We start from the raw sequence: 24,330 nt of genomic DNA on the forward strand, positions 1-24,330 counted from the left end.
ATTAAAATATCCTTTAACTTGTTAAATTGTCCTGCAGTGAGTTGGCGATGGTGAGTTGGTTGTGGAAGTTGGTTGTGGAAGTTGGTTGTGGTGAGTTGGCTGCAGCGAGTTGGCTGCCACAAGTTGTCCCATTCTGCTGAAGGTCTACAGACAGTGTACCAGAATAGAGTTCAAGGAGGGGACTGCAAAACCAGTATAAGACAATGCTTCCACATTCTCCAAGAGTGGCTTTCTCCCTGTCTCCCACCACCCCTCCCCATGCACATCACTACCAGGATGCCCAAAACCAAGTCCACCAAGACCAGGGACTGGGAACCTCCCATTTTCCTCACCAGACATCCTTGGGAGGGGAACTGGGCACCTGAAGGTACTATAACTTCACCAGTAATCAGCACCATCAGGGTACCCAGCCCCCATCTCCCTACACACTATCTCACACTCAATACACATTACCACATATTCATACAGATCAACATTCCCAGGAGGAGGAATTGGCCTATTCACAATAGGACTCCACAAACAGGTACAGCTTCCTACTTCCTTCTTTCTAAGGGGTACCCACAGGGTAGGCAAGTTGACCTCTGGGGGAAAGGGGGCCCATAGAAGCTTGTACCTTACTATAGCCCTCATCTGCCCAGCTACCACTCAAATCCCTGAGCCACAATGGCCAACAAAAGCACAGATATACAGGAAGAAACCAAACAATGGGGAAGGACTCCAGCAGCACAGCCTCAATGGAAGCCCCAGCAGTAGCAAAAAAGTGTCCAACAGCACCATCCACCAAAAGCTGCTCCCCCAAAAGCATCCAGCAGCGGCCCACTCCTCTGAAAATATGAAACAGACCAGGAGCTGGAGTCCAATTAAAAAGAACTGCTGCCAGGTCCAGAATGCAACATCAGACATGGTTTGCAAAATGTGCCTGTAAAAACACCATAAAGTGGGGAGTGCAATAAAGCAGTAAGCACGGCCATCCTCCAGAATGCCCTGCTCTAGTCCAATCCAACCTGCTTCCAACCTGCATTATGAACAGTCCACTTCCTCCAAGAAAGTACTTTAATAAAACAATCAATGCACAAGTATCTACAAACACTCATGAGGACAATTGTTCCTTCGCTTGCTGCCATCTTAAACTGAAAACTGGTCACATCTGGGTCCTGACTACAAAGTTCAATCCATCTTAACATTATTTTGAATAGGTCTGGGTTCTGCTACGCCAACCCCCCCACTTCCATCTGCAACAACAGCTGGCTACCAGTTCAGCCACATGTGGCTTCAGCTTTCCTGGAATTTGTGGCGCCTTGCTTCCTTGTGATGTGAGGTGATAGAAATGCTTAGTGCGACAATGGAAATTGGCATACGGATAACTGTGGAGCAGGAGATCTGACAGCCACATCACCTTGGCATTCAATCTCGGCTGACAATTTTCATATTGATCAGAACACTTAGAACATATGCTTTAGAAGCAGTTGTGTGAATCTGACTTAACAAAAAACAAACAAGTCACAGGAGGCCAAGAATCCTGGGAACGCATTCGTCTAAAACCGTGCTCTTATTATAGGGAGTCTATCATGAAAAAAAAATCCTGTTTTCCTTTCAGCTTGACTTAGCACACATTCATTAGACAAATTATGTGCATATGATTCTGTTGGATCAGAATCTCCACACTTGATTTTCAACAGCAGTCTTTGCGTTGCAGGCTGCAACATTTGGCAAAAGACACTTTGTTCTAATTAACACATGTTCAGAAAGAGGCACTCTGCCTCAAATGCTTTATTTGATCAAATGTTTGCCTTTCTACACACAGAAAAGATAAATCATTGCACCATGTTTTAAAACAAGACAAAATAGAGAGATGTTTATATGAGCTAGAAAGCCTCTGGAAGACTGTTTGAACTCTGTGAAATTCAGTGACAGCTTGCATTACAATGAGATTGCCCTGCGGGGATAAACATTGGCTGCTGTAAAAAATAAAGAACAAGGGCTAATTGCTGGTGGAGAAATCAAGATAGCTGAGACAACTTTCAGGGTCCAAGAAGGCAAGGTGCTGTTTCTGGGCTCCTCAAGGAAAGGAAGCTATACAGGTGGTCCTTGTTTAATGATCACAAACAAATTCAATGAAGAAGCCAGTAGGAAGTTGGAAGTTGTGGTCTTTGATTAACAATGGTAACTGGGACTTCCTGGAACTGCTGTCACTAAATACCATAGACATGTGGTGCTTTTTAATATACAACCATGCCCATTAACAATAGCATTTCCATTCCCAATTAATGGAGTTTAATCAAATATCTTTATTACAGTCATTCACCAGGCATTAAAGGAGGACTATCTGTAGCTACATGTACCTCATCAAACTGAACAAGATTTTTTTTCTTAAACTCTTAAGCCCTGAAGTGACTTAAGAAGGATATATTGGTTAAATGAAACCAGTGGTAGCTCCAAATTTTGGAGGGGAGGGGGAATTGGTGGTCAGAGAAGGAAGTTAGAGGTGGACAAATTTCACTCAGACAGACCTCTTTTCAGAACACTTGGATGGCTGAATCAAATAATACCTTCAAAAATATTTGGCATCACAGCCAAAGGAATCCCTCCCTGAAAGTAAAAAGTAAAGGTAAAGGTTCCCCCGCACATGCGTGCTAGTCGTTTCCGACTCTACGGGCCAGTGCTCATCTCCGTTTCAAAGCCGAGGAGCCAGCGCTTGTCCGAGGACGTCTCTGTGGTCATGTGGCCGGCATGACTAGACGCCAAAGGCACACGGAATGCTGTTACCTTCCCACCGTAGTGGTCCCTATTTTTCTACTTGCATTTTTACGTGCTTTCGAACTGCTAGGTTGGCAGAAGCTGGGACGAGTAACAGGTGCTCACTCTGTTACGCGGCACTCGGGATTCGACCCGCCAAACTGCCGACCTTCTGATCGACAAGCTCAGCGTCCTAACCCACTGAACCACCGCGTCCCTTCCCTGAAAGTAGTTCTACCCAAAACTAACCATGACTAACCAATCTCCCCTTAGGGCACATTAGAGAAAGAAGTTTGTTGATTTACTCTTAAAACTGCCTGCATATTCTAAGATGCAGACAAACAAGTTATTTCTGGACAAGTGGCTATCCAGTCTCTTCTTAAAAGCCTCCAGTGATGAAGCAACCACAACTTCTGAAGGCAATCTGTTCCACTGGTTAATTGTTCTCACTGTTATGAAGTTTCTCCTTAATTCCAGGTTGTTTCTTTTTTTGATTAGTTTCCATCCATTGTTTCTTGTTCCATCCTCTGGTGCATTGGAAGAAAAAAAATGGCCTCTATGACTTTAAAATTGAAACTCCAATGTATACAGAAAGGAGACAAGGTTTTGATCATGTGGCCATGACCATTATCTTGGCTTCTGTCTCCTACCCCAAAGATGACCAGGGTAGCAGCTGTAAAGCAGGAAGCCTAGGAATTGACAGTGGATAACTTGCAAAAAAATATATTTCAGAATGTGCCCACCCTAAAATTAATTCCTGAAATAAATTTTCTTTTCTCCTTCTTTATGAAAAGGCACTTGTATTTTTTCCACTCTTAGCTACTTCAGGTGGTTGAAAATGCAGAAAATTAACAGATTATATTTCTCATTTATTTCTAGCTTTCAAAATTAAGTTGTGGTGGAAGATTAAGTAAAGTGTCTGAAATCATGCTCCAAGCTCATCTTTAAGACTATTTGACATAGTACAAGTAGTCCTTGACTTATGATTTGAAGTTATGATGGACTTCCCCCACAAAAGGTACAAACGATCCAGTTTCAAAGTTCTGACGGCTGCCCTCCCTCCCAGTCGTGTGACTGCATTTTGAGTGCTTGGCAGCTGACCCACATCTACAACGATTTGCACTGCCTCTCGGTCACATGATAGTGATTCACATTTTTGCTGAAAATGTAATTTCCAGCAAAAAACAGCCACTGTGAAAATAGTTCAGCTAATAATCACAGCATTCACTTTACAATTGGTGTTCGCTTTATGATCATTGCAAAAAAGTTTGTAAAACTGGGTTGATTACATGATGACCCATTTTACAACTGCCAACACTTATGACTACAGTTGCCAGGTTCCATTATGGTCATAAGTCGAGGATTACCTGTACACTAAAAATACACTTTCACTATTATGGAATACATAGGGATACAAAGACAGTACCACTCCTGATCTTATGTATATATTATCCTTATGCCATGCACATCTTTCCATCATTTGTGAAATGATTGCAGACTTACAAATTAGGTTTCAGGTGAATGATTTAATTGATACAAACTGATAAACGCCAGGAAATCAGAAAAAGAAATATAAGGTACATAAAACCTATTACAAAACCCGAATCTCAATGTGTTTAACAAAGTATATTTGCACCACAGTTCTTTTTCATCTGAATGACTGAATGCAAAAATGACCCTACTTTGCAGCAGCTGTGATGTTGAAAGTAGAGCACAAATACAATAATTTGCCACATTTGTACTGTTTTATAACTGCTAATGCAATAGAAAAATACAGTTTTAACTTATTTAAGGCATTTTCTTTTGTATTTTTTTCAAATGTACACTCTAAATAAGTTATATTAAATTCAAGTGTGCTTTTTAATTAATCAGAGATTATTCTAAATCTGTTTTCATCTGATTAATGTAACCAATTATTGGAAGCACAAGTAGAACTGTAGTCCTTTTTAATTCTATTTACAACAATACACCACTAACCTTATTGTTGATTATAGCTTCAGAGTCATCAAAGACAAAATCTCCATCATAGCTGTTCACAAAGCAGATAATGGAAAAAAGTCCCACAATGGTTTTGGCCCAATATGGTGGAAGGGTCAAGAGTGGTATATCATGGTCCAGGTTAACCTCTCCCTGCGCCATTCTGCACACTTCTGGTTAAGAATGTGGAGTACCAACATTATGCTGGTTGTGAATCTAAAAGACATACAACATAAATGCATAAAGAACCAACTCAACCCTGAGTTACAAATATTCTCTTCTATCTGAAGCAGCTCAACGTGTATAAATATTTGGTAGCCTACTTGCGAACACACATAGATGGTACATCATTTGTGACATATTGGTAGTTGGGGAGATGGGGGCAATATGAGGAGAAAACAAAATAAAAACTACTTTCTGTTATTATAAAAACTCTTTTTCAACTGTATATAAATATGTAGTTTAAATGGCTTTAATACTCACTAAAGTTGTAATAAACAATAGCCTGATTAAATTATTGTAACCATTTTTTTGTAAATGACTATTTGGCAAATGTCTGCATCCAATATTTAAAGATTTTGGAATCCAAACCGTATTTTCTATGAATCTAATTATTATTTTTTTTAGAAAATGTAGATGACTGCCTATCTTAAACACAGGTAGTCCTTGACTACCACAAATGAGCCCAAAATATTGTTGCTAAGTGAAACCTTTATTAAGTAAACTTTGCCCCATTTTACGACCTTTTGTGCCACAGTTTGTAAATCCCAGACTCCCAAAAGACCTTTTTTGATTCCTATATTAAAAAAATCACAGAATTCTCCCTTCCTGTCTCTAGTGATAATATTTCTGCCAGTGTAAAATCTGCTTTCCTCTGCCTGCAAAAGACCTTCTTTGAAAAAGTTCAACACTTCTGCCTTTTCCCCAATTAGCAATTGTTAAGTCACATTCCTGCACTCAGTTTAACACTTCTACCTGATCTGCAATTGTAAGACCACATTCCTACATTCCATCTCTGCCTCTGGTGATAAAACTCTTTTCTTATTTACAACCACATTCCTGTCTCTGATTCACATGTGTATACAACAAAGACTTGTTTCATTTAAATTGCCCAGTATATAGTTTTCCTGTCTCCTGAAGTTGTCCTTGCTTCAAGATGGGGCCTCTGCCTTCCCCCATTTAAATCTGCATTCCTGTGATAAACCTTTGCTCCTTGCTTCATTTATAACAAAGACTTGTCTTTTATAATTGTCTATGTTTCAAGTTATGTTTCAAGTTATGTTTCAAGTCATGACTTTCAAGTTATGACAACCCTTGTATTCTCTGTAATATGATAAGCTATGCTTTATTGTTTCCTGTAATGACCTTTACCCTCTTCATTATCAGTTCTCTGTTAGCATAAACTATGTTTTATTGTTTCCTTTGACCTCACATACGTTCATTAGCAGATGTATGCAATGAGTTATGTTTTCCTTTATGTTAATTCCTCATGTGTACTTCACCCCTCCCAAATGAAACAGCCTAATAAAAGGAGGGTTTGTGGAGCTGTTAAGGGGGGGCACACCATCCACCCCGAGCACTCCATGCTCCTTCACTTTGAGCAAACTTGTGTTGGTGCCTCAGTCTGTCCTAGGACTTTGCTTCTGAACTACCCGCAGTTCCCAAGTATGACCGTTGGAACTTCCGGCATACTGGGTCGGTGGTAAAGGGCAAGATCCTTCCTTATTCAAGGTGTCCACCCTTGCGAGGGTCCCTCTAAATTCCCACCCCTGTTACGGGGCTCTAAGAGTTGAGGCCAGAACCCTGACCGGTCGCTCATCGCAACAACAGTTGTTAAGTAAAACTGCAGGTGTTAAGTTAGTAACATGGTTGTTAAGTGAATCTGGTTTCTCCACTGACTTTGCTTGTCAGAAGGTTGCAAAAGATGGTCAGATGATCCCAGGACACTGCAACCGTCATCAATATGAACCAGAGATGAAATGATAGAAGGTGTTGAAGCAACAGGAACCTTGGGAGGGGGAAGCACAAGCAACAGAACACAGTCAAAGTAGAGTCTTGGACTTTAAGAGAGCTAATTTCAATAAACCTGGAGAGAGCTTGGGAAGGATTCCATGGATGAGAATCCTCAAGGGGAAAACAACTCAAGAAGCTTGGGAAATTGTGAAAAGTGAGATTATAAAAGCCCAGCGAAATAACAGCTCTCAAAAGAAACCAGCACGGCTGCATAAAGAACTTTCTGATAAATTTGAAAGATAAAAAGGACAAGTATAAATAGTGGAAAGAGGTGCACATAACTAAGGCAGAATATCAGCAAAGAGCCTGAGCCTGCAAAGATGAAAGCTTAAGGCTCAAAATGAACTAAAGCTTGCGACAAAAGTAAAAAATAACAAAAAAAGCTTCTTTCAACATGTAAAAAACAAGAAAAAAGCTAAGGAAATGATTGGTCCATTAGTGGTAGAAAGAAGGTGACAAGCAACAGGGAAAAAGCAGAACTACTTGTTTTTTTTGCATCTGTCTTTACACAAAGGGAAAAATCAGTCCAACCTATCAAAAACAGTACCATAAAAGACAGATTAGAAACAAAAGTTAAGATAAGCAAGAAAATGGTAAGTGAGCACCTATCCACCCTAGACGAGTTCAAATCACCAGGACCAGATGGACTACACCCCAAGGTTCTGAAGGAACTGGCAAATGTGATCTCAGAACCACTGAACTGTATCTTTCAAAGATCCTGGAGCACTACCAGAGGACTGGAAAAGAGCTGATGTAGTTCCCATCTTCAATAAAGGGGAAAAAATGGATCCAGGAAACTACAGACCTATCAACCTGACCTCAGTACCTGGGAAGATTCTGGAAAAGATAATCAAACAACGAATCAGCAAACACCTAGAGACAAAGAAAGTCATTACTAAAACCCAACATGGGTTTGTCAAAAACAGATCATGCCAGACAAATCTTATTGCATTCTTTGACCAGGTGACAAAATTAGTGGACCAGAGGAATGCTGTGGATATAATTTTCTTGGATTTTCAGTAAGGCATTTGATAAAGTAGACCACAACCTACTACTTGATAAGATAAACAAAATGTGGATTAGACAGCATCACCACCAGATGGATTCGTAGTTAGCTGACCAGTCATACTCAGCGTGTGGTCCTCAATGGAACAGCATTTACATGGAGGGAAGTGTGTAGTGGGGTGCCCCAGGGCTCTGTTCTGGTCCCAGTGCTCTTCAACATCTTCATCAGTGATTTGGATGAGGGGATAGATGGGGAACTCATCAAATTTGCAGAAAACACCAAGCTGGCAGGAATAGCCAATACTCCAGAAGATAGGCTTAAGAGACAGAAGGATCTGGACAGACTTGAACATTGGGCGCTATCTAACAAAATGAAATTCAATGGTGAAAAAAGGTTCTACATTTAGGCAAGAAAAACCAAATGCACAGGTATAGTATAGGTGGTACCTTGCTCAATAGTAGTAACTGTGAGAAGGATCTCAGAGTCCTAGTGGACAATCACTTAAATATGAGCCAGCAGTGAGCTGCAGCTGCTAAAAAAGCCAACACAGTGCTAGGCTGCATTAACAGAGGGATAGAATCAAGATCATGTGAAGTATTAATACCATTTTACAATGCCTTGGTAAGGCCACCCTTGGAATACTGCATCCAGGTTTGGTCACCATGATGTAAAAAAGATGTTGAGACTCTAGAAAGAGTGTAGAGAAGAACAAGGATGATTAAGGGACTGGAGGCTAAAACATATAAGGAACGGTTGCTGGAATTGGGTAAGTCTAATTTAATGAAGAGAAGGACGAGGGGTGACATGATAGCAGTGTTCCAATATCTCAGGGGGTGCCACAAAGAAGAGGGAGTCAAGCTATTCTCCAAAGCACCTGAAGACAGGACAAGAAGTAACGGATGAAATCTAATCAAAGAGAAAAGCAACCTAGAACTAAGGAGAAATTTTCTGATAGAACAATTAATCAGTGGAACAACCTGCCTCCAGAAGCTGTGAATGCTCCAACACTAGAAGTTTTTAAGAAGAGGCTGGACAACCATTTGCCTGAAATGGTATAGGGTTTCCTGCCTGAGCAGGGGGTTGGACTAGATGACCTCCAAGGTTCCTTCCATCATCATCATCATCATCATCATCATCATCATCATCATCATCATCGTTATTATTCCATTCAAATTTTGATCACATAACTACAGGGGTGCTGCAATGGTCATGAGCGTGAAAAATGGTAATAAGTCACTTTTTCAGTGCCATTGTAATTGTCACCAAATGAACTGTTGTAAGTCGAGGACTACCTGTTCATAACTCTGAGGGGCTAACAACCAAAGGAAAAAAAATACAATAAATACTGAACAACTGCCCCCCCCCCAAATAACCAAAGTTAAATTAAAATGGAACATCATATAACAAACTCACAGAGATGTATATATTGGACTCCCCTAATATCCCAGCCTGTCCCCTAGGAAAAATCCAGGTGTTATTGGCACTGCAGAAAGCCCTACAGGATTAGGGTGCTCCAAATCTCAGAGGGGAATGCGTTTCATAAGGAAGATGCCTCAACACAGAAGGGATGTTTGATACAGGGGATCTAGGGCAGAGCTCCTTTCCAGGTTGGTGGCCTGGAGAGGGGTTGGGGGTAAAGAGGGGATGGTTTTATGGGAGGAGTAGGAGCACATGCATGTGCGTGCGTGGGGACAAGCACCTGTTGCTCTCATGAGTGAGGCCAAGAGCACCTGTGACACTCATGTGAGTGGGGCGCCACTCACCTGCGAAGCTCACATGAATGGGGCTGTGTGTGCGCACGGACGTACACCAGCCAATCACTCACGCAGCCCAGTTGCAAATAGGCCATGGACCCCTGATCTAAGGCATGGCAATGTTGTTGGAGCCAGTGATCCCAGAAACCCTGAAATAGGCAGTCACTGTGCCATGACAGATAATAACCAGCATCTTGAATTGCATTTGGAAACATATGGTAAGCCAATGCAGCTTGCACAGTGTTGTTGTTTCAAGGACAAACTTTGGAGTTAGTAAAATTGTGCACACCACTGCATTTGGACCAGTTAGAGCTATCAGGGATCATCAAGGTCAGCCCTGTGTATAGCGTATTGCTAAGATTCAGTTGGGAAGTGTCTAAAGCTTGAGAAATAATGGTCCAGTAATGGGCGCGATTGATGTTCAAGATGATCCCTTGAAATAGCCACTTTGGCCATAGCTGCCACCTGCTTTTTGAATAGGAGTGTCATGGTTGAATGGATCCTTGAGATAACTCACAACATGAATAATGCCATCTCCTGAATTATAAGTAAGCCTGAAATCTTATTGAAAAAGGTCCATGCATGTTCCTTCTAAGATCTTACAACAAGAAAAGAAATCCTGTGGCCCTTCAAATATTGGTAAACTAGAACTTCCTGACTTTCTTGTCATTAAATATGTTGACTGAGTACAATCAACATCCAAAGAACTCTAAATTCCTTAACTCACTGTAGAAAGTAAAGAGGATGGCCTTGATGAAGATGGGGAGATCCATTTCCAAAGCAACAAAGAAGGAAATATTGCTAAGTCCAGACAATGAAGGAGGAATGTAAAAAATGGCTTAGACAACACTGTCCTAAGTTGTTTTTCCTCCATTAATAGCTTATGTATTCCTTTATGTAAGCAGCATTATCATCATTTTAAGAACATTATGCCAAGATATAAGCAGATTTTATGCTAACTTACAAGCAGAATGTGTATGTTATTTTTATGATATTGAATGAAGTTAGGCTATAGTTCTACATGACCTTAACTAAGAGTAAATTCCTTTGAACTGTTACTTCTAAAAGTCTTTTTAGATATCTGAATGTAATTCATTTTACTAGAATTTTGTCATGGAGATTATCTACATGAGTAAAAACAAGCAGATTCTTCAAAACATCTAGCACGTATGATCTTGGGACTAATTTGCATCTCTTTTCAATTTTTATCCCTTTAATATCTATGGTTTCCTTTTCTCCTTCCAAGCAAAGTTTTAAGCAAATCTATCATCAAAGCAACATATACTTCTTTCTTTGTCCGTACTCATTTTTCCTCCCAAATCTAACCGAATTAGCTAACAGTGACTTCATTCAAGGTTCTGGTAATGGTTTTCAAGGCCCTACATGGCATGGGTCCGGAGTACCTTAGGGATCACCTGCTGCCGGCGTCAACTTCCCTCCGCCCTGTGCGTTCCCACAGAGAGGGCCTCCTCAGGGTGCCACCGGTCAGAGAATGTCGCCTGGTGGCCCCCAGGGGGAGGTCCTTCTCTGTGGGCGCACCGGAATTGTGGAACCGTTTGCCGGTTGAGCTCCGGATGGCACCCGACCTTCGCTCCTTCCGACGCGATCTGAAGACTTATTTGTTCGAACAAGCCGGCCTGGCCTGATGGGGGATGGGTTTGGATTTTATTGTTGTTTTAAATGTATTTTAATCTATTGTTATAACTTGGGCATCTTGTTTAATTCCTTTTTAATTTTTGTATTTTGTATTTTTATATTTTAATTTTTTTTATTTTAATTATGTTTGCCCTGTTCACTGCCCTGAGTCCTTCGGGAGAAGGGCGGTATACAAATAAAATAATAATAATAATAATAATAATAATAATAATAATAATAATAATAATAATAATAATAATAATAATAATAATAATAATAATAATAATAATTATTATTATTATTATTATTATTATTATTATTATTATTATTCATAGAATGATGCAAAATATTTTTTTCTGCTTTTGTAGGAGGGCTAGTATAAAGATGGAAAGAATTTGGGAAAGAACTTGACAATACAAAAGCATCAAACATGACAGTACTACTGACCAGCCATTCATGTGGACAACAAATCTGCTGCTAACCCAGATTTTTGGTGCAGGTTTGAGGAACCCTGAAGATCTCTTTCAAGCTAGGCCCCAAATGATGCAAGTTCATGAATGGATGAAAATTTGGAACCTTTCGTTTTCATGTGGGTATTTCAAAATGAAATCTACCTTACTGTTCCTTTTCACCACTAGGAGAGAATTCTTAATTTCCAATAGAAGAGATTACATGTAGTTGAGGATTGAACTGTCAACTCCTAGGTTGACAATTACAAATGTTTCGTTATCCAACAAGTTAACAACTAGGTGACCATGGTGCAATGAAGAATTGGCAAGTAGGCCGACTCTTTGCTAATTCCTCTCTGGACAAAGAGAGGATGTGAGATTCCCCACAAGTGCTCCAGACAGTTGCTTCTCACATGGAGACTGCAAGACAGTGATCTCCAGTGGGTTTAGGGAGGTCTAGAATAATTAGCTAGGGGCACATGGCCATGTCCACTTCACCATGCCCCCCTGACTCAGCCAACCCACCAGAGACATTCATCCTTGGGGGGCCCACCACCAGCACTCCTCCCCCACACCCTCACCCCAGGCAATTTGCTGAAGAACACTTATCCCCAGCCAATTCACAGCATGGGACAATCCTAGTTAATACATTTTCTTTGACCTTATTGGGACAATGTTTCTGGTGGATTTCAGTATCAGGCAGTTCCTTCTCTTCTGACTTCTCCTTTCTCTCTCTCCCATTTCCCTCCTTCCCAAACAAGGTCACTGTTTTTAAAAACAAGGACTTCATATAAGATTAAGCTCTAACTATCTTATAAAACTACATGCTTTTCTCTATAATAAAAGGTGTTTAAAGAGTTTGTTACAGCTTCAAACAGAATTACAATTTACTTCTTTTCAAGTATCCAGACCATAAATCTTCTCAATAATTTTGGGATTGCAATTTGGGATTGCATTGGCTTTATATACTTCTTTTTCTAATTGCTTTACCAGCATCAAATTCCTGGGTGTGCAGCTAATAAGTAGGTTGGCTTGGTCGCTCAACAGTGATACGCTGGTGAAGCGGGCACAGCAGCACCTGCATTTTCTGCATCACATGAGAAAAGCACATCTTCCTTCTCCTATCCTTACCACTTTCTACAGGGGGACGATCAAGAGCATCCTGTCATACAGCATCACAGTCTGGTTTGGAAGCATCACTGCTTCAGACAGGAAGGTGGTGCAGAGAGTGGTGAGGATGGCCGAAAAGATCATTGGCAGTTCCCTCCCCCCCATCCAGGACATAGCACAGAAGCATTGCTTGAGCGGGGTCCGTAAGATTATCTGGGACACTACTCATCCTCTTCATAACCTGTTTTCCTTGCTACCTTCTGGGAGGAGGCTTCGTGGTATCCATAGCAGAACATCCAGTTTCAGCCATAGTTTCATTCCATACAGCATAAACCTTGTGAACTCTCAAGCTTCCTCCTTCCGTTAAATATTTAAGATGGATAGTGTTTAATATTTATTTGTTATGTATATGTAGGGGTGTGGGTCTATACATATGCTGTATATAGTATGTTTAGGTGTGTGTCATATGTGTTTCACTTTGAGAGTGGGCAACTAAATGTCATTTTTGATGTGTGCCATTGTGCCCACAGCAAAAAAAAAGACAATAAAGGTTATCTTATCTATTTTATCTACTTTCATAGATTGCTTCTTGTTTTTCAGTTATTAGAAACCTTTTGATTGACAAGTCTGAAAACATCGGTTCAGTTTCTTTCAAACCTTAGTGAATAAAGTTTTAAATACAAATTTAAGGATTTAAAAAAATATATAACTAATGCCAATGAGTGATTGGAACTTTGATTTTTAGAAAAATACAAATGAACCAGATGGATTTGAAATAAGACTTTGGAATTAATTATAAAATCCCTCCCTGTGGGAAAATGCCTTTGTTTTGAATTCTTAAAAAAAAGATATGATGGGGCACTAGAGAGATTTAGAAAGAACTAAAGATTATAACTAAAGGAGAAGAACACTTAAATTTGACTTACTAATACAGAATGGGGCAAAATATTTTAATATTGAAAAAACTGAAGGATGTTTGTAAACAATGGATCCAGAAGTTAATTTCTGGAGTGTCAACCTCTAGTGATACACTGTGTTCAAAAGATGTTATGGAAGAAGAACAAGTTTACTGGATAAGATTGAGACTAATCTGAAAGCGGATTTAAAAAAGGACAGCTTATAGGAATGTCATGGAAAATATGCTAAACTAGATATACAAAAGAAATCATCTTAGGTCTTAATAGACATTATTAGACAAGGGATATATACAAATAATAAACCAAGAGAGAAACCTGGGTAATTTTCTGAGAAGGAACAAAGAAAAATGAAAATAAATCAATTTCTAGGATATTATTTGAAGGGATTAAATATCAAGATAGTTAAGAATATAAAGTTGATTTATTTGATCAAGAATAAAACAGATATATAGTTATATTGTTATCTCTGGTAACCCTTAATGTATTTTTGCTGATCAAGACTGAAATGAGGAGGCTTCAAGGATTTGTTTATCAATAAGAGATGGGATATGGGAAGAAGAGATAGTTTGCTTCATTTTAAGAGAAGATGGCAAGTTACTAAACTTTATATTTATAAGGGGGAAGTCATTTCTTTATATTTTTTCTTTACTATTTTTTATTTTATATTATTTTTTTATTCTTGTAGATTTAATTGTTTTATAAAATTACTATTAAAAAAGAGAATATGCCTTATCTCATTAAACTGATGCTTGCTTTTTCAAACAGGAATATATAATAGATGACAAGAGGGGTCTGTAATAAATGCTGGCTGCAAAATACATTTTAAAATTGTCTTTCTTTTACTTTCTCTCTTACTCTGAGGCCGATCATCTTAAGGAAATAAAAAAAAAATCCAACCTGCCATTAAAGTTAATACCCACAACCTCTTGGTTTACTGAATCTAGATAATCTTTTCAAAACTTAAAATACTGGAATGCAGATCTCAAGGGGTCTCCAATTTCACTTCACTGATCAGGTCTGTGGCCCTATATTACTGAAAATGTTTTTAAGCAAAGTATTGCAATTCCTGTGCTAAATAACATTTAGCACATATCATTTCTTAATGATATTTTTAACTCGGGAGAGCAAAGAATGGCGGAAAAATTAAAGAAAACACCAATTAAGAATTGACCAACAGATGATACCAGCCTCCCAAGCTGGTATCATCTCCTCCCAAGACCTTTCCTGAAATGGGAACTAAATTGATTTGTGGTGGACATTAATTTGTTGAGTCTACAATCCAGCCATGGTTACTATAGCAATATCCCCTATATTGATTTCTAGAAAAATACATAAAGTGGTATACTATGGCTAATTATTGTCTTGTTTTTATGCTATCATTGCCATTCCCTTCTGTTTTAAAGCCCACCTTCGGGACAAGAACAATTTAGTACTGAGAAAAGGTAATTAGGAGATTAATAACAATTTTCAGCATAGCTACAATGGAGGTTCCCAAAGAGAAGAGCAGAATGCCATCTTTTTCTAGGCCAAGAACATCCTTTGAGAACTAAGTTCTGAAATTTTACAGAATGAATCCCTCCCTCAATCTCACATTTTTTACACCCATTGTAAATTTATTCAAATGAGATGTGTCATTATGCCCAAGGATATGTGCGTTTGTTCTGCATTCACCACACCACACCCACACCCACACACCCCCTCTATATACTTGCGGTCTCCTCAACAGAAAGACTTAGGGAATTCTTCTATGTCACCTATGCGTGCCTATTTAGAAATATGTCCCATGCAGTTCAATGGGATGACATGCAAGCAAAGCATCCCACACAGCACGCTGACCTTGCAAGGCACCGGCATACACGAAACTTTCTAATGTGTGACCGAAAACTCACCACCAAAAAATTCTTTTAAACTTCTGCACCCCACCCCACCCCCCACCCTCCAAGATGGGGAGGCGGAAGGTCTTTTCTACACATTTTGCTGGCCGGAAATTTCCATTGTGGCCGGCTACTGAGTCCGTTCCTAAGCTGGACTGACCAGGAAGCCTTAACGCGGGTTCTTTCGGCCAGCGAACCGCCACCTCCTTTAAGCCGCGGTTCCGAGTTGGCGCCTTGCAAAGACCCGCCGCGGAAACCACCCACTGCTGTCCGGCAGCTAAAAAGGCCGAGGGGGAGTCAGCTCGCAGAGGCGAGCCAGGCTTCCACGGATGGGAGCGCCGCGAAGTTTGCGCGGGGGCTTCTCCCCGGAGCGCGCAAGGGATGCTCCCGCCGAGTCCGACCGGGCGGTGAAGCAAGTACCCGGGAGAGATCGCAGCAGAGCGGCCAGGGCAGGAAAGAGGAGCGATCGAACGGGAGGACAGGCAGGCGGGGAAATGCATGAAAAAGGGGCGAGGGGGGCCGGACCCCTTCCTGCCCTCCACGAGAGATTCCCCCCTCCCCGCTTTTGCGGTGTGCCTCCGGCGCTTCCTTTTGTCCTGAGCGGTGCCTTGGCTGAGGGAGCTGCGGAAGAGCCTCCTCGCCGCATGCAGCTCTCTAGGGGAGCCCGGCGGCGCCTTCCCTACGCAGGGACCCTGGATCCGCCAGCCCTGCTCGTCCCGCGGCCCCGCCGGCCCCCGCCTCGCCCCAGACAGGCGTTACCTGCAGCTGGAAGGAGCCCGAGCGGCATCGCCCACCCGCGCGGGGAACTCTGCCCTCTCCGCAGACAGAGTCGGGGATGGGCGGGCCGGGCCGGGCCAACCGAGGGAGGAGCCACCTTCGCCTCTTCGTTCCCGGAAGGCAGGCGCCTGGCGGATTGGCTCGCCCCCTTCCCCGCCCCTCCAAAGGACCCGCCCCCTCTCATTGACGGGCGAGTGACGTCTGCGGAGCGGAGTAGTCAGACGGGAAAGAGGCCGGGAGGGGAGGAGGGGGGGAGAGGGTAGAGTCGCGTGGATTATTTTTTTTATTTGGTGGGGGGTTATGCAACCGCGCGATCGTGGAGGATTTAGCTGGGAATGTGAAGTGCAGCGCGATCCTAACTGGATGCATGTTCCCTGTTAGCTGGGTGGAATTATTCTCCCGTAGAATAGCCTGCTATGTTCCTGTCCGGGTGGACAGGCAGGCCTGGGGATTGGGGGGGGTGGGAAGGCAAGACCTACTTAGCTACCGTACTACTACAGGTAGTCGTGGACTTAACGACCACAATGGAGCCCAAAATTTCTGTTGCTAAGTGAGAAATTTGTTAAGTGAGGTTTGCCCCCCTTTGCAACTTTTCTTGCCACATTTGTTAAACTAGTCACTGCAGTTGTTAAATTAGTAACGTGGTTGTTAAGTAAATGTGAGTCAGTTGTCAAGCATCCAAATGTAAATCACGTGACCATAGGGATGCTGCAACGGTCATAAGTGTGAAAAATGTTCATCAGTCACTTTTCAGTGACATTGTAACTTCAAAGCAAACTGTTGTAAGTTGAGGACTAGCTGTATTCTGTCTTGTGCAAGGATATTGCATGAAAACATATCAAAAGACCCTGTAACGCCCCTTGTTTTTCTCTATAAGAATTCTGTACGGTTCTTGGTAGCATTTGCATTACATTCCTTAAAAATTCGCCATTTATTCCCCTTATATGCCGTCATATAGAGGTGAGTATTTTATTCCCACTTTTAGTGAACAGGTGATAATATCATTTTGTCTGGTATATTATTATCTTTCTAAGTTCTATTGAGAACACTTTTTTTGTAGTTTTGAACAGATAGCCCTTGCTTAACGACGGGTTGCTTAGCAACTTTTTAAAGTTCCAATGGATCTGAAAAAAGGTAATTATGACCCAAATTTAAAGTTCTGACACCTGGAGTCCCCTTGTGGTCAGATGACTCCATTTTGGGGACTCAGCAACTGCCCTGCATTTTTGGCAATTTAACAGAATAACAGAATTGGAGGGGAGCTAGAGGTCTTCTAGTCCAGCCCCTTGCTCAAGCAGGAGACCGTACCATTCCAGACAAGTGGCTGTCCAGTCTCTTCTTAAAAGTCTTGAGTGATGGAGCTTCCACAATTTCTGAAGGCAAGCCGTTCCACTGGTTAATTGTTCTCACTATTAGGAAGTTTCTTCCTAATTCCAGGTTGCTTCTCTCCTTGATTAGTTTCCATCCATTGTTTCTTGTCTTCTGGTGCTTTGGCAAATAGGTTGACCCCTTCTTCTTTTTGGCAGCCCCCTCAAATACTGGAACACTGCTATCATGTCACCCCTACTCCTTCTTTTCACTAGACTAGACATACCCAATTCCTACAACCATTCTTCATATATTTTAGCCTCCATCCCTCTAAACATTTTTTTAATCTAATCATAATTTGCAGTGTCCTGAGGTCACGTGACTACAATTTATGACTTTTTTTGCCAAAACCTGGCATTTACTTCTGGTTTCTGGCAAAACCCCTCCCCCCAAAAAAAACCCCCCCACCCTCTCATTGTGAACAATTGGTTTGCTTAAAGGCTGCAGTGTTTATTTAATGACTGGTGCTAAAAAGGTCATAAAATCGGTTGTCATGTAACGACCTGCTTAACAACGAGCAGAACTTATGATTTTAATTCCTGGCTCAGTTAGTGTCATAAGTCAAAGACTACTTGTATCAGTTTAGAAGCAATTGTATCACGTTTCAGCAGGGGAAAGCTAAGAGTTAAGCTTAGGGTAATAGGTTGCCAATCAGAGAGCCCTGAAAAGAAATAAAACCTCACAATCTAGTTTCCCCACTGACTTTGCTTGTCAGAAGTTGGCAAAAGATGATCACATGAACCCAGGACACTGCAACCATCATAAAAGTGGGTCGGTTGTCAAGCATCCGATTGTAAATCATGAGTCTGTGGGGATGCTGCAACAGTCATAAGTGTGAAAAATGGTCATAAGTTACTTTTTTCAGTGCTGTTGTAACTTTGAATGGTCACTAAGTGAACTGTTGTAAGTTGAGAACTACCTGTAACTGAGGTGGCTTTCCTAAACTTAGACATTTATTTCTCATTTAATTAACTCATGGTATCTTTAGCCTATCTTCTGAAGTATTGGCTGTTCCTCTAGGCTCTTTGCAGGCTATCTGCAGTCTGCAAATTTGATGAGTTCCCCTTCTATCCTCTCATCTAAAAGATTAATCTTGATGCTCAGCCTCATTCTTGAAGGAATGCCCACCTTCCACCTATGACTTCCGGTATAGTTGTTCATTAACACTCCTGGTACCATAGCCCTGTTTGCATATTCAGATCCCTAACAACCATTCAATGTTTTTGCAAGAAGGACAATTCCAAATTATTTTTAATGTAACAAGGGGGATTTTTCCCTCTTGTATGTGCTGTCACATCAGATGTGTGTTTCTTGTTGTGTAGTTTAAGTGATTAATTGTGCTATAGCCAAAGATTTCTAATTAATTTTGCAACTCCTTCTCCACTTTCACACTTCAGACTTATAAGAATCTTTCCTGCATTTACTGTTTAAAACATATATTCATTGCAACCAGTAGCTTTAATTTTTATATCAATTGCTAAGAAAATATCCAAGGGCACTGGTGTTCTTGCAGTCTGTGGCCATCTTGACATTCCTCCTTTATCCACTTCATTCTTTTAATGATTAAACAGAATAATAAAATCATGTATTCATTAAGCAGGAAAGGAAGGTTAGTGGAGATATCTCCTTTCCCATAATTTCCCTCTCATTTTTCATGTTCCAAATTGTCCCACAACTCTATATAAATATTAATATCAATTATACAGTATAGCTGCTGTCATATTTCAAGAATGCTAATATATATGAGTGTCTTGTAGACTTGGAAGCTTTCCAGAAAGCGGGCAAAGGTTGTGTGGAGTTTAATTCATTTTTCATCTTTCATTGGATTTTTGCTACACTGACTGAATGCTGTGTCCCTTTCTTTTTCCTGGCTTGCTCTGGCATCTGACCATCATGCTGGTGGAATGAACTGAAGTTTTAGGAGATGGAAATGAGATAACTCAGTTACTATCACAATGAAGCTTGGCTACATGCTGTACTGGCCTTGTACAATGGGTGCTTATGGAGGAACTACCAAAATAATAAAATAATATACAGTATGTATTGAGAATATGTGTCACTCAGCACCAAACAATTTTTTTTAAAAAAACCCAGTGAGTTGCCTGCTTCCCCTCCTTGAGTGACATATAAAAATATGAAGATGTGAAAGATTCACATACACACCACTAAAACTCTTATTGTATTTACCTGTTGGTCCATTTGTACCTTCAAGTTAGCCTAAACGGTGCATTGTAGTGCAACAGTTTTTGAATCAAGGTACCTAAAATCAACTAACTTAAAAATGCATAAAATATCTGGGACCCATTCCTGCCGTCAAATTGAAATTTCCCCAAAGTTGAGACTGCTTTTGTTCACAAAGATGTGGCTGTAGCAGCATCCCTGCAATCACATGATCATTATTTCTGACATTCCCTACCACCTTCCCCACAAGCAAAGTAAATGGTGAAGCTGGCAGAAAGTCAGAAGTCACTCCCATTTCCACTTCGTTTTTGCCCACCCATGATCTGTTGTCTAAGTGGAGATTATTAAGATAATATTATTGTTATTGAAGTTTGTTTGCCAATACAATTATTTTTCTATTTGTGATATATACTCTTCTTAGGTGATCATGGAATGGTCCACACTGGGGTAAAAAATGTGGTCAGCCTAAAACTTAATGTTCATTCTGGTCACATAACAATACACTGTGTTTGTCTCAAAAGTGAGTGCCACTTCCCTAGCTTAGGAATCATAGCCCCGAATGCTCCTATCACCATTGGGATCACTTTGGCTTTTACTTTCCACATGCTCTCTAGTTTCTCCTTCAGGTCCTGGTACTTCTCTAACTTTTCATACTCCTTCCTGGTGTTGCTGTCACTTGGCACCGCTACATCTATCGCTATTCATGTTTACTACCACAATGTCTGGTTGATTGGCCAGTACCTATTGTGTTTTAGGATCTGAAAGTCTTATAGGATCTTAGTCCTATTATTCTGCATGACCTTCAGTGGACTTTCCCATCTGGACTTGGGAGGGTCTATACCAGGGGTAGGGAACCTTGGCTCTTTTATGACTTGTGGACTACAACACCCAGAATTCCTGAACCAGCCATGCTGACTCAGGAATTCTGGGAGTTGAAGTCCACAAGTCATAAAAGAGCCAAGGTTCCCTACCCCTGGTCTAGACCATACACTGCACAGAAGTTCTTGTACATAGTGCCAGCTACTTGATTGTGTCTTTCAGTGTATGCTTTTCCTCCCACATCTTACACCCTGTCACAATGAGTTGGACCATCTCTGAGGCCTCTATGTATAGTTTGCACCTAGTATGGCTGACCCATGCTTCTCTGGTGCTTAGTGTCTTTTCTTGTGCTGCTATGATCAGAACCTTGGTGCTGTTTATCCAGCCCTTTCCAGCTTCATATATGAAGTAGGCAGTTGAAGGATTAGGGGATCTTTGTCTAAGGTCCCCTACTGGTAAGGGAAATGCCAGGTAGGATTTGAATACTGGTCTCCCATGTCAAAGGCTCTAACCATTATGTTGACCAGCCATCTTGGTTATAAATTAGAAACAGAGATGGAGATGGAAGTGGAAATAGAGATGGAGTTGAAGACAGACAGATAGACATGCACTCTTTGCAGACGTCTCTACATAAAAGATTTTGCTGAGATGAGTGGGAATTATTCTACAAGAGAACATTATAGGAAAATGTTGAATTTTAGCAGCATCTTCAGTTGTTACTTAATATTTGATGATCCTCAGCTAATTCAGATAAATTCTGCAGAGAATCTGTACATACTAGGTTTTGTAAATTATATTTTGTATATAATGTTAGCTCACACTACTTTATTAGCATAAGAATCTTAGTGTCCAGAATAACATTCCTCTCACCTTCCAGCAGTCTTTCTTTGCTACCTGCTAAGAACTACTCAGAGACGTGGTGACTTTGACCCTGGAGGTAGAACTTAGCCATGAACAGTAGTGGAATTCTGTAGTGTTCGTGTTCCCTTCTGAATTGAATCTACCCTCCTGATAGAATAGGGGGCAAGAATATTTAATGAGTATATTCTTATTAAATAATAGTAGTAAGCCAGGCAGCAATCATGTCAGGCTTTCAGAATAGAGCTGTTGCTGCGCAATATGATGGAAAAAATCTCACAAAGTACTAGAGACAAAAGTTTTGAATTTCAAGTCTGAATTGCATCATAACATCTGGAATACTTTGCAAGGTTACTGGTTTAAGATATATGATTCTATACATACTGGTTCCCATTATCATGCAGTTTGCAGCATCCAAGTCATATATATATATACCCTAACCCCCTTTTACTGACATCACTCAAAGTCTTTTCCTTAATTCAGAACATCATTGCTGCTAATTGGTGGCCTGGTTCTCATATTTGGAGATGAGGAATACAACAACTGCTAAAACAAGCTATACTTGGGATTAAAAAACAAGCAAAATACCTGCAGGAAAAAAACCCCCAGCTCCAGCTACGTATGATATCACTGGAACCATTTCACTTCATTGTTCCATACAGCTCAGCCTTTTCTGCTATCCACCCAAAGTACAAATCATAGCTGTAACAAGCTGCCCATCTCTTTTTTTACCTTCTAATATCTGCTCTATATTTTTCTTCTATTTTAGATAAACCCAGGAAATTAAAGAAAAGTGTGCAACAATTTGTCACAAAGGTATCTTGAGATCTCTGAAAACACCAGATAAGAGAACAGGATCAGTTCTATTATTAGTTAAAACAGTACAGGTTCTGGGGTGCAGTAGTAAAATAGGCTAGGGAAATTCTGGGAATTGAAGTCCACACATTTTAGAGTTACTAAGGTTGAGGAAGACTGTTTCAGAGGGTGCTGTTCTACAGCAGCAGTGATGGAGGAATGCCTTCCAGTCTTCTTGTTTTCAAGAAAGAGAAAATGGTGCCATCTTGTTTTACATCCCAAGCAGCAAACTCTTTTGCAATGACTCAGGCGCAGAAGTTATTAAATGCTCCTTTTGTAGTTTTGGCATCTCAATAAGTATTCCACATCGATTCCTGCCAGAAGGTAAAGGAGAGTCTCTCAGATATGCTTCATAGCAGTTGGTTACAATGCCATCTTTGTTTCCTTAACTTCATTGATTTATAAGTGACATCTGGTAAATTTATACTCAGTTGAATCACGTATGTATGTAAAAACATGCTTTGTATATAGTACAAATTCCTCAAAGAAACAGAACTTCAAACGAACACCCCCCACACACACCCCAAAAGCCCCTTCACTAAATGACTGCTTATTGGCTGGAAGAATTACACTGAGCAGATGCTATGCAAAGTAGCAAGGGACACCCTGCTATGAACATAATATTGGTTTTGGCTCTCTTAAGTTGATCTAAATTTAAAATTGCTTTAAATGGTTTAATTTCTATATGCTGTAACAAGAACCACTTTATTGGCAGACCCCATAGAAAAATTGAAAATAGAAATAGAAAAACTGGCTTCTGCGTTTCTCCATTATGATTTTAGTCCCACCACTACTTTACAGTAACTCAGATGGACATTGCCCTCTGTTATTTTATATGCTGATCAAAAAGCAAGATAACACCAATCATTGTCGCTAATGTTTAGTTGCTTCCTTGTGATGAAAATCTTCAAGCATGAAAGTAGCTTATATTCAAAGTGCTTACTAGATAAATGTCTTCTGCTCGGCCAGTTGGTAGTACTTAGAATTTATTTTCTCTCACTCATTGTTGATGTCCTGCCAATATTATCATATTGATCTTCTAGCAAACTGGAGAAAGTAGAAGGTCCCACCATTTAATAGAAAGGAAGCCCTGATTCTCATGATAGAGGAGGACATCCCAACTGGCATAGTTGAGACTCATTAAATGCAATTGGAAAACAAGGAAGAGAAATGTATTATTTCCTGTCCTTCCTTGCTGACGAGGAGAGCGAGTGTGTAACACTCTCTCTCTCTCTCTCTCTCTCTCTCTCTCTCTCTCCCTCTCTCTCTCCCTCTCTCTCTCTCTCTCTCTCTCTCTCTCTCTCTCTCTCTCTCTCTCTCTCTCTCTCTCTCTCTCTCTCTCTCTTCCCCCCCACCCTTACTTTTGGAAAGACTTTGGACAGTCGTGGGGTTCAGCCAGTTCGCACCACTTCAGCAAAACTGGTAGCTAATTTTTTGTTGCCCAGGCCCAGAATGGATGTCTGGAAGTGACATCCGCACAGAGAACCGGTTGTTCACATATTTGAATCCCAACACTGCCTTTGGATGACATCTGAAATGGCTGGATTGTGGTGATCTTTGAAAATAGCGTATTTTGCTCAATCTCTCTTTCCATGAAGTATTCTGAGTTGTGCAGTTCTCATTCCAATGGTTATTTCAACAATGCTTGCAAAATGATGACCGGCTACCATAACCCATGCAGTAGGTCTTCCAAAAGATCCCTAAGCATGGTCAGCATAGTAAAACTGAACAATGTAGTTCAGCTTTAACAATGGTATTTAACCACCAGGATTAAGAAGTGAGCTGATTTTTAGAGAAAGGATTGTAGTTTACAAGCTTACATTTAATTGGTCAAATAGAAACTTTGTCACTTGTTTTTTTCACTTACTAAATGAAATTTCATTTATTTAATCTATAAGACTTATCTGACCCTATTACAATCCCAATTAGGAACTCCTAATTAAAAGGCTTGCTAAGGCTCCATGGAGTATTTTGATTAATGGAAGTCACCCAAGATGGTTG

At 40.6% G+C, this 24,330-nt stretch overlaps 1 protein-coding gene across 1 annotated transcript in view; it reads right to left on the reverse strand.

Annotated features, from left to right (window-relative positions):
* TMTC4 (transmembrane O-mannosyltransferase targeting cadherins 4) overlaps positions 1 to 16,323 on the reverse strand; it is a 61,251-nt gene extending 44,928 nt beyond the window's left edge. The window contains exons 1-2 of the mRNA XM_081326762.1: positions 16,231 to 16,323; positions 4,714 to 4,929 (exon numbers count right to left, since the gene is read on the reverse strand). Of these exons, the coding sequence (XP_081182888.1) occupies positions 4,714 to 4,875 (162 nt within the window). The 5' untranslated portion in view covers positions 4,876 to 4,929; positions 16,231 to 16,323. The remainder of the gene's footprint in view (positions 1 to 4,713; positions 4,930 to 16,230) is intronic.
* Positions 16,324 to 24,330: the final 8,007 nt, after the last annotated feature.

Source organism: Vipera berus (genome assembly GCF_964194415.1).
Source record: "Vipera berus genome assembly, chromosome: 4".
Taxonomy (NCBI): Eukaryota; Metazoa; Chordata; class Lepidosauria; order Squamata; family Viperidae; genus Vipera; species Vipera berus.